Source organism: Mustelus asterias, chromosome 11 (assembly GCF_964213995.1).
Source record: "Mustelus asterias chromosome 11, sMusAst1.hap1.1, whole genome shotgun sequence".
NCBI lineage: Eukaryota > Metazoa > Chordata > Chondrichthyes > Carcharhiniformes > Triakidae > Mustelus > Mustelus asterias.
Genome location: NC_135811.1, coordinates 26,622,559 through 26,638,028, shown reverse-complemented (window position 1 = coordinate 26,638,028; position 15,470 = coordinate 26,622,559). Strand labels below are relative to the sequence as shown.

Genomic DNA, 15,470 nt, shown 5'->3' with positions numbered 1-15,470 from the left:
ATCAATATATAAATTAGTGGGCTTGTTTTAAATTCCATTCACTTTCATTGTGGGCGGCACGGTGGCACAGTGGTTAGCACTGCTGTCTCACAGCGCCAGGGACCCAAGTTCGATTCCCGGCTTGGGTCACTGTCTGTGTGGAGTTTGCATGTTCTCTGCATGGGTTGCCTCCAGGTGCTCCGGTTTCCTCCCACAGTCTGAAAGACTTGCTGGTTAGGTGCATTGATCTGAACAGGTGCCGGAGTGTGGCGACTAGGGGAATTTCACAGTAACTTAATTGCAGCGTTAATGTAAGCCTTACTTGTGACTAGCATTGGTGATGTTAGGAATGGCATTAAACATGAAATTAGAGATGAATGTGATAAGGGAATATTTGTGATCCGGGTGATTTTAATCTGCACATTGGGCAAATCAAATTAGCCACAATGCTGTAGAGGAGGAATTCCTGGAGTGTATACGGGTAGGTTTTCTTGACCAATATGTGGAGGAACCAACTAGAGAGCAGGCTATCTGGATACTGTGTAATGAGAAGGGAATCATTGCCAATCTAGCTGTACAAGACCCCTTGGGGATGAGCGACCATAACATGATAGAATTTTTTATCAAGATGGAGAGTGAAGTAGTTGATTCGGAGATTAGGGTGCGAATCTTAAAGGAAACGATGAGGATATGAGGTATGAGTTGGCCTTGATAGATTGGGGAGAGTTACTTAATTTCCATTGTAAGCCATGGATTGGCCCTCTTACCCATTTTGCTTTTGTGCCAGACAGGAATAAACAGTTGCTGCAGTTCCCCCATGTGTTCCTTGAATGTTTGTCATTGCCTATCCACATGGCTTACAATGGAAATTAGAGAGAGTATCCAATCTAAGGAAGAAGCATACAGATTGACCAAGAAAAATAATAGGCCTGAGGATTGGGAGCAGTTTAGAATTCAGCAAAGAAGAACCAAGGGATTGATTAAGAAGGGGAAAATACAGTACGAAGGTAAGCTTGCAGGGAACAAAAAGACTGACACTAAGAGTTTCTATGGATACGTGAAGAGAAAGAGGTTGGTGAAGACAAATGTAGGTCCCCTACAGACAGAAACGGGGGAATGTATAATAGGGGACAAAGAAATGGCCAAACAACTGAATACATACTTTGGTTCCATCTTCACAAAAGAGGACACAAATCAGATGCCAGAAATGTTGGAGAATGCAAGGTTTAGTGAGAGGGAAGAACTGAGGGAGATCAATATTAGTAGAGAAATGGTGCTGGGAAAATTGATGGCATTGAAGGTGGATAAATCCCCAGGGCTTGATAATCTACATCCCAGAGTACTTAAGGAAGTAGCTCTAGAAATAGTGGATGCATTGGTGGCCATCTTCCAGGATTCTATAGACTCTGGAAGAGACTCTGCAGATTGGAGGGTAGCTAATGTCACTCCAATATTCAAAAATGGAGGTAGAGAGAAAACAAGGAATTATAGACCATTATCAAGGACTTTATAGCAGAGCATTTAGAAAGCAGTGGCAGGATCAGACAGAGTCAGCATGGATTAATGAAGGGGAAATCATGCTTGACAAATCTGTTGGAATTCTTTGAAGATGTAACTAGTAGAGTTGAGAAGGGGAAGCCAGTCGATGTGGTATATTTGGACTTTCAGAGAGAATTTGACAAAGTCCCGCACAAGAGATTACCATGCAAGATTAAAGCGCATGGGATTGGGGTAAGTGTATTGAGATGGATAGAAAACTGGTTGGCAGAGAGGAAACAAAGGGTAGGAATTAATCGGTACTTTTCAAATTGGCAGGCAGTAACTAGTGGGGTGCCACAGGGATTGGTGCTGGGACCCCAGCTATTCACAATATATATTAATGATTTGGATGAGGGAACAAAATGTAACATCTCAAAGTTTGCAGATGATACCAAGTTGGGTGGGAGGGTCAACTGTGATGAGGATGCAGAGATCCTTCAGAATGATCTGGATAGGTTGGGTGAGTGGGCAAATCAATGGCAGATGCAGTATAATTTGGATAAATGTGAGGTTATTCACTTTGGAAGTAGAGACAAGAAGGCAGATTACTATCTGAATGGCTGTAAATTGGGAGATGGGAGTGTGCAGTGGGACATGGGTGTCCTTGTGCACCAGTGACTGAAAACAAGTATACAGATGCAGCAGGCAGTAAAGAAGGCAAATGGCATGTTGGCCTTCATTGCGAGAGGTTTTGAGTGCAGGAGCAGGGATGTGTTGTTGTGATTATACAGGGCCTTGGTGAGGCCACACTGAGAGTATTGTGTACAGTTTTGGTCTCCTTTTCTGAGGAAGGGTGTTCTTGCTCTCGAGGGAGTGCAGCAAAGGTTTACCAGGCTGATTCCAAGGATGGCGGGACTGATGCACGAGGAGAGATTGATTAGTTTAGGATTGTTTTCGCTGGAGTTCAGATGAATGAGGGGGGATCTCATAGACACTTATAAAATTCTAACAGTACTAGACAGGGTAGATGCAGAGAGGATGTTCCCGATGGTGGGGGACTCCAGAACCAGGGGTCACAATCTGAGGATTCAGGATAGACCATTTAGAATGGAGGTGAGGAGACATTTCTTCACCCAAAGAGTGGTGAGCCTGTGGAATTCATTACCACAGGAAGTAGTTGATGCAAAATATTGAATGTATTCAAGAGGCAGCTAGATATAGTACTTGGGGCAAATGGGAACAAAGGTTATGGGGAAAAAGCAGGATTAGGCTATTGAGTTGGATGATCAGCCATGATTGTAATGAATGACGGAGCAGGCTCGAAGGGCCAAATGGCCTCCTCCTGCTCCTATTTTCTATGTTTCGAAAAATAAACTTTAATTTTAACATTGAAGAATGGTAATGTGTTCTAGCAACATAAGTAAGTTGTCATAAACCTCTGTTTCCGGAGACAATTCACTGTAAAACGGGGCTCCTTTTAGTCGCCGGTGTACTTCTTGTAGAAAGTTAAAGTAGCCGTTTTCTCTGTAGAACTTCAGTGCAATCAGAAATACTGATGTGAATGCGTTCAAGGCAATTTCATCATTCCCATCCACTGAATCAGGTTTCCAAAAGTTATCCTGTGGTGAAGAAGAAAGCTTTGAGGCAGTATGAACAATTCCCATAGTGTCTTACGGATTTTATTTTTGGGAGTAAGGAGGAAATTGAAATGCTCTGGATGAGTTTCATCACTGTTACTCAGCCTTCACATTTGAATATTTCCAAATGCACCAAAGAAGGAAATTCAAGTTCAGAATGTTCCTGTCTTACAAACCTAATGGATACACCAGCTGATAACTTTAGCCTTACAAACCCAGCCAGCCACAGCCTCTGCGTCATAATTTTTGATGATCTATAGACATTAATGGATACTTCCGAGTATCAACACTACACTTCAGTCAAGGATTTCAGATGATGTTATAAATCATGAGGATTAAGGCCTTCACTTTTGTCTCCTTTTTGTTGAAACACAAATAGAAACAAAACTTAAATGTCGGGGCAGAACTTAAAGATGAGTGCTCCCGGCTGAAATGTTAATGGATAGGAAATCATACAGGTTGTGCTGACTTCTGTGCCTGAATTCCTGATAAGCCAGGGGACCATTAATTTGTAAAATCTACCCTGTGGCCTATTGAAACTGGATGGTGATTCCAGAACATTATGAAGTACCACTATCAATGGCTGACAGTTGGAGCTGTATCTTGTTTTAATAAATTCTGCCATATTGTAAGATTGTTGAATTCTAAATTGTACATGTTTGTTCTTATCCTTTATGAGTAATTGGCAGTCAGGGCATGAAGTGAAAGAGATACATTTATTGTTGTCATGCAAAACTGATAAATTGTACACTGTACATTCTTTCGAACTTTATCTTTATCCTGCTACTTGTTATCTTTCATTTGTATCTTTCCCGACAGATGGATGTTGATCCAGAAGGAACTCTTCCAGTGTAGACGATAAAAATATGACAAAACTTACTCCAACTTATAAATCAAGGAAAAGGTTTAATAAAGAAACTTCATTACTCCAAACTTGATGCCTCACCCTGGGCCATTCCAAGTTCCCCACAATTCCCAACATGTTCTAATTCATACTGCGCCAGTTGGTCAGCTGATCATCACATCATTCTGTCATTGGTTATGTGGTTTACTGGGTCAGCTGACTCTTACAGCTTGTTACCATTGGTCACATTACAACAGATCCAATGTTATCACTGGTTACATTCTAACAGTGGATCCTCATTATTTGTGGACATTCAGCCACTGTTGCATTGGATTGTGGTCTGAGGTTGGTACCTCAGCCTGAGCATCGAGAACTAACACAATGTAACTGGGAGTGATGGAAAACATCCCATAGAATTCATAGAATCCCTCTGGTACAGAAGGAGGTCATTGTCCCATTGAGTCTGTGCCGACCACAATCTCACCCAGGCCCTATTCTCGTAACCCCACACATTTACCCTGCTAATCCAAATGGCACTAGGTTCAATTTAGCATGGCCAATCCACCTAATCCATACAGTTTTGGACTGTGGGAGGAAACTGGAGCACCCGGAGGAAACCCACGCAGACACAGGGAGAATGTACAAATTCCACACAGACAATGACCCGAGGCCAGAATTGAACCTGGGTCCCTGGCGCTGTGAGGCAGCAGTGCTAACCACTTTGCCACCGTGACCACTTCTAACCTTTGCTTTGGTGGGGCAAACACAAGCAAAAAGTACCCATCGCATTCTCTAAATCCCCAAGATTGTTGCTGAGAGAGAAGAAAACTGTAGCTTTCATTACTGGTCAGCATTTGTTATGTGTGAAGCAGTGATCAACCTCAAGTGTCATCAGGTCACTCAGGGATTTAAACTATCGACAGGCAGTAACGCAACCACCCTGTCAGGAACAATGGATTCTCAAACATAACACCTACAGCTGGATTTACCTTGCTAAAATAAAAACTGCATTATTTTTTGAGAACCTGGGAGCAAAATCCATTCCAAACATAATACATCACAGGAGAGAGGCAATCCCAGAAAGAACGTTTAAACACTAAGGATACTTGTTGCAGATTTTTAAACAGGAAATCAAATTTAACAATTGATAACTTAAATAAAACAACAGTGTTAAGACCCGTACACTAATATCACTATTTCTAGGCACACATTTTTCAGCCTTGTTATGGCTTTCTATGCCAAGAATACATTTCTTGATTGCACTATTAGAAAGAAATCTCTGTGAAAAGGGCCTCAGAATTGTTTTACTAACTAAGGAGCAGCTATGTGGCTGTACAGATATGTTATGCAGTCCTTGGGGAATAAGTTCAATGCTGGGTGATAATGTAAAATAGTCAATATTGGACGAGATGCATATCATACACCTCTCTCAGGTTTCATTTCTAATAATGGAATAGCTATTTACATGTCAGCAAAATCCAGGCAATGAAAAGAATTCCTTCAAGGAAGGGACTTGCATTATCCTATATAATTCAGTGTTTCAATGTTTTGCAATGAGTTTAATTCAATTGACTATTACTTCAATATTGATAGATTTGATTCAAGCATGGAAAACTAATTACGTATTTACCTGTCTTCAATCACATTATGAAATAGACATGAACTGCAGGGTAAAAGCAAACTACTGCAGAGGCAGGAAATTTGAAACAAAAACAGAAAATGCTGGACAAACTCAGCATCAGCGGAGAGAGGAACAGATTTAACGTTTCGAGTCTGCATGACTCTGCTTCAGAGTTAAAGAGAGGTCGAAATGTGATGGATTTTACACTGTTAAAGAGGGGGTGGAGCAGAATAGCAGTCAGGAATAGGTGGGAGCTCAGGAAAGATTTGACAAAGATGTCAGGGACACATGACAAAGGGAGTGGTAGTAACAGTGTTAAAGACTAAGGCAGGTGCTAATAGTGGCATAAAAAATCAGGTAGCCAATGTGTTAATAGCAGAACAAGGGTCAGCGCTCTCTGAAAACAAAACCTAAAAAGAAGTTACAGACTGACCCTATAGGGGAGGATGTTTTTGGAGAGAAATAAATGATTAAAATGGAAAACAGAGTTCATGGTCAGAAGTTGTTGAACTCAATTTTGTGCCTAACCAGAAGATTAGCTGCTGTTCCTCCAGTCTGCATTGGGCGTCACTGGAACATTGTGGCAGGTCAAGAATGGAAATGACAGCATGAAAGCAAGATGGCGAGTTGAAATGGCAAGCGACAGGGAGATCAGGGTCATGCTTACAAACTGAGTGAAGGTGTTCCCCAAAGTGATCACTCAGATTGTATTTAGTCTCCCCGAAGTAGCTGAGACTACAGTGTGAGCAGTGAATATAGTAGACTAACTTGAAGGAGGTTCAAGCTGCTCCACCTGGAAAGAGGGTTTGGGGCCTTCGGTGGTAAGGAGTGAGGAGGTAAAGGGGAAGGTGCAACACCTCCTGTGATTGCGTGGGGAGGTGCCGTGGGAAGGGGGATTAGTTGTTGAAGTGATAAAGGGGTGGACTAGGGTGTCATGGAGGGAATGGTCCCTATGGAATGCTGACACGTTGGAGGAGGGGGGGGGGGTGGAATGGGAGTGAGGACTAAATGCAGACTGGATGGCTGCTTTGCAGAGCACCTTCACTCAGTCCACAAGCATGACCCCAACCTTCCAGTTGCTTGTCATTTCAATTCATCATCTTGCTCTCTTGCTCACATTTACATCCTTGGCCTGCTGCAACGTTCCAGTGAAGCCCAACGCAAACTGGAGGAAGAGAACCTCAACTGCTAATTTGGGCACGTTACGGCTTTCTGTACTTAACATTGAGTTCAGCAGCTTCTGACCATGAACTCTATCTTCCATTTTGATCATTATTTTTTCCCAACACCCTCTCCTCAGCAGGCCAGTCTGTTCTGGTATAAACGCATTCTACTATCTGACCTTTATGCCACTATTGGCACTAGCTTTATCATTAACACTATCATTGCCATTCCCTTTGTCCTGTGTCCATGGCATCTATGTCAAACCTCACCTGAGCTCTCAACTATCCCTGACCTTCTATTTTATTCTACCTGCTCCACCCCCTCTTCTCAACAGTATAAAACCTCATTCCATTTGTACCTCTCTTCAGCTCTGAAGAAGAGTCTTACATACTCGAAACATTAACTCTTTTTCTCTCTCCACTTGAACTGCAAAATGTTACCTTGTATGCGTTATTGGATGCAGCTTACTTGTTAAGATTACTGAAAATCAGAACTATTGTCAACAGTGGGTGGCACGGTGGCATAGGGATTAGCACTGCTGCATCACAGTGCCGGGACCAGGGTTCAATTCCAAGTGTGGGTCTGTGTGGAGTTTGCATATTCTCCCCGTGTCTGCGTGGGTTTCCTCCAAGTGATCTGGTTTCCTTCCACACTCCAAAGGTGAGTGGGTTAGGTTGATTGGCCATGCTAAATTGCCCCTTAGCATCAGGGGGACCAGCAGGGTAAATACATAGGCATAGGGCTTGGGTTGGATTGTTGATGGTGTTAGTTTGATGGGCCGAATGGCCTACTTCTGCACTGTAGGGATTCTATACATACACTATCAACTCATTGGGTGTGAATTCTAGAATTACTTGTTTATGCGTTTTCATAACTACAATATGCTGGGACTTGTTGGTCAACTTCACACTGCAAGTAATGGTTCTTGCCAAACAAATATTCACTTTCTTGCCAACATATTAATTGTAAAAAAGCTTCTTCTAAAAACATACTCACCATGTTGCCAGTGACCTCAAACAACTGTAGTATAACAAACACATATTTCCCACTTGTCATTCCAAGCTGCTGAGCTTCCAACATTATAGATCTTGCCACCTTAGGAGTACAAATTAAAATAACAACTGGAAAAATAAACATGCAGCAGTGTTACTGATTGAAAATATAAGGAAGGAGATACCATATGATTACACCAATTTTACTGTAAGGAGTTTGCCTTTATGTTTACACATTCAAGGTGGTTGTAAAAATCTCTGGACAATTCTTTTTAGAAAACTCCTAATGTGACATAGTAATTGCATTATTGCGTGGTGTTGTTGTATTAGCAAGAATGTAAAGGTGAAAAAAAAGGGGGAAATTATTCATAAAGTTAGTTCACAGGAGTAGTTAACTAGAGGCCAATGATCTGGGGATACAGGTTCAAAACCCACCATGGCAGCTGGTGGAATTTAAATTCAATTAGTTCATAAATTCAAACAATTAATAAAATTGGAATTGAACTTTAATCTCAGTAATGGTGACCATGAAACTATCATTACTTGTGAAAACCTATCTGGTTCATCAATGACATTTAGGAAAGGAAATCGCCATTTCTACTTGGCCTGGCTTACCTGTTATCACAGACCCCCAGCTATAGGATTGACCCTCTGAAATGGCCTGGCAAACCACTCAGCTGTACCAAACCACTACAGGAAAGTTGAAAAGGAATAAAACTGGATGGACCACCTAACATCAACTTCGGCACCGGAAACGACAATGGAACACCCAGCTCTGTTGACCCGATGAGGTCCCTTGTGCTAACCTCGAGGGGCTTGTGCCAAAATTGTGAAAGCTTTCTCACAGATTAGTCTAGCAACAGCCTTGACTAATATTCACAGAATTATACCGTACAGTAAATGTCCTAGAAACCACCATCACCATCCCTAGGTATTTACTGTCCGACCAGCAGGACAGACCCACCAGAGATGATGACACAGTGGTACACAGTCAGGAGGAAGTAGATCATACAGCCCTTGGCGTCTGCACCGACACATTAGAAACACCTGAACTCCCACCTAATCCCATCTGCCAGCACTTGGCCCATAGCCCTGAATGTTATGATGTGCCAAGTGCTCATCCAGATACTTTTTAAAGGATGTGAGGCAACCCGCCTCCACCACCCTCCCAGGCAGCGCATTCCAGACTGTCACCACCCTCTGGGTTAAAAAGCTTTTCCTCAAATCCCCCCTAAACCTCCTGCCCCTCACCTTGAACCTATATCTCCTTGTGACAGACCCTTCAACTAAGGGGAATAGTTGCTCCTTAGTAGCCTTAAGAGTCCTCAACATTGACCCTGGAGTCCTCACCATTTCACTGTAATTTGATAGCATTTAAAATGGCCTGGTCCTATCTTGCTTTCCTGAATTGCTTGGACCAACATAAACCAGAACACCTTGTATCAAACAACAACTGCTTTAATTGAATAATACAAGTTATTTAAAGCAAGAGATTACTCTGTGTAATATTAGTAATCAACATTTAGCATTGTCCTGTTACATTATTCTGTACACTATTCGGCTGGAGAAAAGCATTTTAAGTGCAAATGGCTTGATCATCAATATCATACCGTGATAGTAAATGTTAGCCGTGACTCAGTTGCGTGCTTGACTGGGTATCAAATGATTTTGGGTTCAAATCCTGCTCCAGGGCTTGAGTCAAATGAAGCCTGACACTGCAGTGCCGCACTGAAGGAGCATTGTACAGTCAGGGTGCTAACTTTTGGATGAGAGGTTAAATCAAAGTCCTCTCTATCTGTTTGAGTGGATGTAAAATATTCTATGGAAACCTAGGACTCTTCCCTTCCAAAAGAAATGTTGATACAAAGTCAAGTGAAATGTTCAAGACTGAGATCGGAAGGGTTCTGTTGGATAAAGGACACTGGGAGATATGAGGAAAAGGTGGCAATGTAGAGTGCGGACTCAAATCAGCCATAAGCTAATAGAATTGCCGAACACTGACTGGATGGTCTACTCTGATTCCTACATCCATATGCATTCATGTTCAATTCCGCTCTTCAAAACTTTTGTGTTGCCATTCACAATGGACTGTAGAAGTTCTTTCCCTCGCTCTCAATAATAAAACAAGACTAAAATGCCAGCAGAATATACGAAAAACTAGGGATAATTAGCTCGATCAATTTATAAGAGGGAAAATCAGAATGAAATATTCAGAAGACAGTCTCTCATTTTGAAACAAAAGAATTACAAACATGGTCATTTTGAACATTTGTTCAATATTCTCTATGTATTTGTATTGATTTGTTAAAAACGTATTATTCATTAAAGAATGTCCCTTGATGATATCAGAGGTATTAGGACAGAAAGATTGTAGGTTCAGCGGAGAAAGGCACTGATCTTTAAATATATGCATTCAGCTTCTGCTATGATTAAGTTAATTTGGGAATCAGTGTTACCGTGGATAACAGTACAGGTAGTTGCTTGTGGAATGTGGTAACTTAGGAGCTCGCCCTTACAAAGAGGGAAAATGAACGTTCCAAATAAAGTAGCCCAGACCCTTTTAATGTCTGAGATTCCACAGGGCTGCAGGTGAATGAAATGCAAGATAATCGAAGTGGCCTCCACGAAGTTGCCATTCACCTGTCAAATACTGAAAATGTCCTCTGAAGAGAAGCGCTGGGAAAATCAATCTTCTACCTGGCCATGGTTGGAACTCTTTAGGTTTGCGGAAGAAAAGCCTTCCCAACCTGTCGGTTTCGGTGAAGAAGCTCTTCCCGCTGTGCACTCGCCTTGGTGACCATAGTTAAGTTGCTAAAAGGTCGGGAAGCCAGCCGCACCTCACTGAGAAATCCAGAACTGAGGGTAAAACAATTCCTAACTGCTCTTCGCAGTACCTTAATCACTTAGCTGAGGATCCATGCTCATCTCCAATCCCAGCCTATAATATTATTTGATGGTTATAATTTATGGGGTGTATTTAGAGGGCAATGCCCTGGGAAAACATAACATACAATGAACCCTTAATGAAGGGTAGTACTTGTATGTTATTGGTTAATGGATGGCATTAGCCATCGGTTATGTTTGTATAGAAGTTTGCTGGTTTATATGCTGTTGCGAGTTGTCTGACAACTCGCAACACATGGTGCTTTGTTTGTACCATTGTAGTTAAATGTAATTAACATGGTTATTTGTTGATTGTTAAGTGCAATCTTTATAACTTGTAATGTACTTCTGTATTTGTATTCTGTACTGTTTCGCAATACAAATAGACTTCAATCCCATCCTGGGGAAACCCGGAAAAGAGCAGGATGAATCTTGGATCCTGACCCAATGTTGCTTTTAGGGGGTTTAACACCCTGTGCTCACCCAAACCTTCCCTAGCCTTGGGAACATTCCCCCCCAATAATCTGCTTGCACAATCATATGGTGACACTTACCTCTCGCTACTGTGGCAATTTTCTTGAGATTTTCCTGATGAAGGGCTGGGTTGCCTGTGTCATATTTGACCTGAGCTGTAATGATGACATTTGGTTCCAACATTTTTACCAAAATTTCCCAGAGCTCGTCAATGTTGTCCCACATAGAATTGTTGGCAGTGCCCCCAATAAGGGCAATGTACTTCCAGCCAAAGAACTGTAATGTTTTGGTAAGGACATCAGCCATCCTCTGGGGTGGAGACAGCAGTTTCATGTAAGTGTCATACACAAAGACATCATCTAATGTCAGTGCCTGGCTTGCAAATCCAAAGATGGGGATGTTCCATTGGGAGGCGAGCAGACCTGTAATCTGAACAGCATAAGCCAAGAACAGTCAGTGTATGCTAGATATGTCTTTAATAAAAGAACACAAGTGTGCAAAATTCTTACAGGGCTCAATAGGTCGAGCCGCGAAGGATGTTTGCTTTGGTTGTGTGAGGTCTAAAACCAGGACACACAGTCTCAGAATAATGGGGAGGCCATTTAGGACTGAGATGGGGAGTAATTTCTTCAGGCAGAGGGTGGTGGATCTTTAGAATTCACTTCCCCAGGGGGTTGTGGAGGCTCAGTCATTGAGTATGTTCAAATCCGAGATCAATAGATTTCTAGTTACCAATGACATCAACGGATACTGGATTAGTGAAGGAATATGATATGTTGAAGATCAGCCGTGATCTAGTTAAATGGTGGTACAGGCTCAAGGACCCAAATGGTCTACTCCTGCTCCTATGTTCCTGGAACCACATGTTGAATTTTATAACATTTTTCTTTGTTTTCGCTTTTCAATTGTATTTGACTCCTTCCTCTATTCATTCAGTGTCTTTCTTTCACCCTTTGCTCTTTGATTTCTATTTGCTTCACTCCTTGTCAACTCGAGTTTCATCTCATTTTCCAACCTTTTTGCTATCTTCTAAAATGATATTGTTTTCTAAGGCTTCATGATTTCCTTTCATTCATTGTTCACCTGTCCGCTGCCCTTTCTGTTTCAGGAAACTTTATCTTTAAATGTTTTTTTTACATTTGGCCGCCCATGTGGGTGGCACGGTAGCACAGTGGTTAGCATTGCAGCCTCACAGTGTCAGGGACCAGGGTTCAATTCCAGTCTTGAGTGACTGTCTATGTGGAGTTTGCACATTCTCCCTATGTCTGGGTGGGTTTCCTCCCTCAGTCCAAAGATGTGCAGGTTAGGTTGATTGGCCATGCAAAATTGCTCCTCAGTGTTAGGGGGATTAGCAGGGTTACGGGGATAGAGCTTGGGAGGGATTGTTGTTGGTGCAGGTTCCATGGGCCGAATGACCTCTTTCTGCACTGTAGGGATTCTATGATTCATCTTTTATACTTTCAAACAATTAATCACAGCATATTAATAGTTGCTCCTTCGGGATTCAGATTCATCCACAAGACAAAAAGGATATTTCAAATTAAAGCAACATGAGCCAACTCAGAACAGCCAGAGATGTACAGAATTTGGGAAAATTGACAACTGACCTTCTCGGAATCTTTTAATTAGATGCACATTAACCTCTTCAATGTTTTTAATATAATTTGATCTAAATGTTAAAAATTACTTTTTTAAATTAATTTTTCCCTTAAATCCAACTTGTTGCATTGTTTCTCTTGGTTTTTTCCTTCTGAAATAATAATTTCAATGATGTGCATTCTGCACACGATGATGTACAACATAGAATCATAGGATCCCTACAGCATAGAAGTGGCCATTCGGTCCATCGCGTCTGCACCGACTCTCTGGTAGAGTATCTTACCCAGGCCCTCTCCCCCACCCTATCCCCGTAACCCCACATATTTACCATTGCCAATCCACCTAACCAGCACACCTTTGGAGTGTGGGAGGGAACTGGAACACCCGGAGGAAACCCACGCAGACAATTTCCAAACTCCACACAGACAGTCACCCGAGGCCAGAATTGAACCCGGGTCCCTGGCGTTGTGAAGCAGCAGTGCTAACCACTGTGCCACAGTGCTGCCCGCAACAACAGGTGGGATCCTCTTGATGTAGAGCTTACCTCTGCTGCCTCAGAACAGGCTGGCCCAAAGAGCACTGAAATATTGTTTTGCTGCACCTGGTTGATGAATGCATTTATGGATACCTTGGGGTCACAATCACTGTCGGCATACACAAAATCCAGTGTGCGGTTTAGCATGAAGAAAGGGTCAGAGTTTATTTTCTCAATGGCGACCTGCATGGCAGATCCCAGTCGCAGTGCACTGAAGGGGAATGAGATGTTTCGGGGAACTTGAAGTCCCAAGAAAAGTTTAGAAACTCCAGCACAATTGCCAGGAGGCAACAAATGGAAAAAGGAAAAAGCAAGTAAAAGAGTCGGTATGGCAGCCATAACACTTCGCTCGCAGCAACAATACACATCAAGATGAAATTTGGATTGCTTTCTTGTTATCTTCCAATTGTTCAGGGTTTAGCCCTCGTGGTCAGTGCCCGTGCAGTAATAATACCAGAGACCTGTGTCTTACTTATATACCTCATGCACAAGGTGATTGTGTTAATCCTCAAGTGCCTTGGTTCTTTCATTAATTAGCAGAACTCTTTGATTTCCTGGCTCTCGTGTAATGAATATGATTTAAGTGAAAGGTTTAGGTTAAATCAAACAAGTTCCCAGAAGCTGCACCTGGGTACCACAAGCTGCTATTCATGCTCATATTTCCTGGAATTCTAACTGTTCCTATCATTGTAACTCTTAAGTTTGACTCGATGTGGGGCAGCACGGTGGCACAGTGGTTGGCACTGCTGCCTCACAGCGCCAGGGACCCCGGTTCAATTCCCGGCTCGGGTCACAGTCTGCGTGGAATTTGCACATTCTCCCTGTGTCTGTGTAGGTTTCCTCCAGGTGCTCCGGTTTCCTCCCACAGTCCAAAGATGTACACATTAGGTGAATTGGCCATGCTAAATTCTCCCTTAGTGTACTCAACAGGCACCGGAGTGTGGCGACTAGGGGATTTTCACAGCAACTCCATTGTAGTGTTAATATAAGCCTACTTGTGACAAATACATTAATTTTAATGTGATGAGACTTAACCAATTATAGAGACTTCTGTATCAACATTTTTTTAAAAATTCAGTCAAAGGATGTAGGCATCACCAGCCAGGCCAGCATTTTTGCCCATCCCTAATAGCCCTTGAGAAACATAGCAACATAGAAGATAGGAGCAGGAGGAGGCTATTTGGCCCTTCGATCCTGCTCCGCCATTCATCACGATCATGGCTGATCATCCAACTCAATAGCCTAATACTGCTTTCTCCCCATAACCTTTGATCCTCTTCGCCCCCAAGTGCTATATCCAGCCGTCTCTTGAATACATTCAATGTTTTGGTATCAACTACTTCCTATGGAAATGAATTCCACAGGCTCACCACTCTTTGGGTGAAGAAATGTCTCCTCATCTCCGTCCTAAATAGAGATAAGCTGCCTTCTTGAACTGCTGCAGTCTGTGTGGTGTAGGTACACTCACGGTGCTGTTAGGGAGGGAATTCCAGGATTTTGACCCAGTGACAGTGAAGGAACGATAGTATATTTCCAAGTCAGCATGGTGAGTGGCTTGGAAGGAAACACCCAGGTGGTGGTGTTCTCATGTATCTGCTGCCCTTGTCCTTCTGGTAGAGGTTGTGGGTTTGGATGTTGCTGTCTGAGGAGCATTGCTGATTTCCTGCAGTGCATCTTGTAGATGATACACATTGCTGTCACTGTGCGTTGGTGGTGGAGGGAGTGAATGTTTGTGGATGGGGTGCCAATCAAGCGGGCTGTTTTGTCTTGGATGGTGTTAAACTTCTTGAAATGTTGTTGGAGCTGCACTCATCCAGGCAAGTTGAGAGTATTCCATTACACTCCTGACTTATGCCTTGTAGATGCTGGACAGGCTTTGGGCAGTCAGCAGGTGAGTTGCTAGTTCAGTTTAGTTTTTGGTCAATGGTAAACCCCCAGCACATTGATAGTGGGGGATTCAGCAATGATAATGTCACTGAATGTCAAGGATTCTCTCTTGTTGGAGATGGTCATTACCTGACAGTTGTGTGGTGTGAATGTTACTTGCCACTTGTCAGCCTAAGCCTGGATATTGTTCAATTTTTGTTGCATTTGGACAAGGACTGTTTCAGTATCTGAGGAGTTGCAAATGGAGCTGAACATTATGCAATCATCAGTGAACATCCCCACATCTGACCTTATGATGGAAGGAAGGTAGCTGAAGGTGGTTGTGCCTAGGCCACTCCCCTGAGGAACTCCTGCAGTGATGTCCTGGAACTGAGAT

At 42.6% G+C, this 15,470-nt stretch overlaps 1 protein-coding gene across 1 annotated transcript in view; it reads right to left on the bottom strand.

Annotated features, from left to right (window-relative positions):
* Window positions 1-13,546, bottom strand: part of gucy2g (guanylate cyclase 2g) — a 75,096-nt gene extending 61,550 nt beyond the window's left edge. Inside the window, exons 1-4 of the mRNA XM_078224333.1 lie at window positions 13,217-13,546; window positions 11,154-11,502; window positions 7,736-7,845; window positions 2,895-3,077 (exon numbers count right to left, since the gene is read on the bottom strand). Of these exons, the coding sequence (XP_078080459.1) occupies window positions 2,895-3,077; window positions 7,736-7,845; window positions 11,154-11,502; window positions 13,217-13,546 (972 nt within the window). The remainder of the gene's footprint in view (window positions 1-2,894; window positions 3,078-7,735; window positions 7,846-11,153; window positions 11,503-13,216) is intronic.
* Window positions 13,547-15,470: the final 1,924 nt, after the last annotated feature.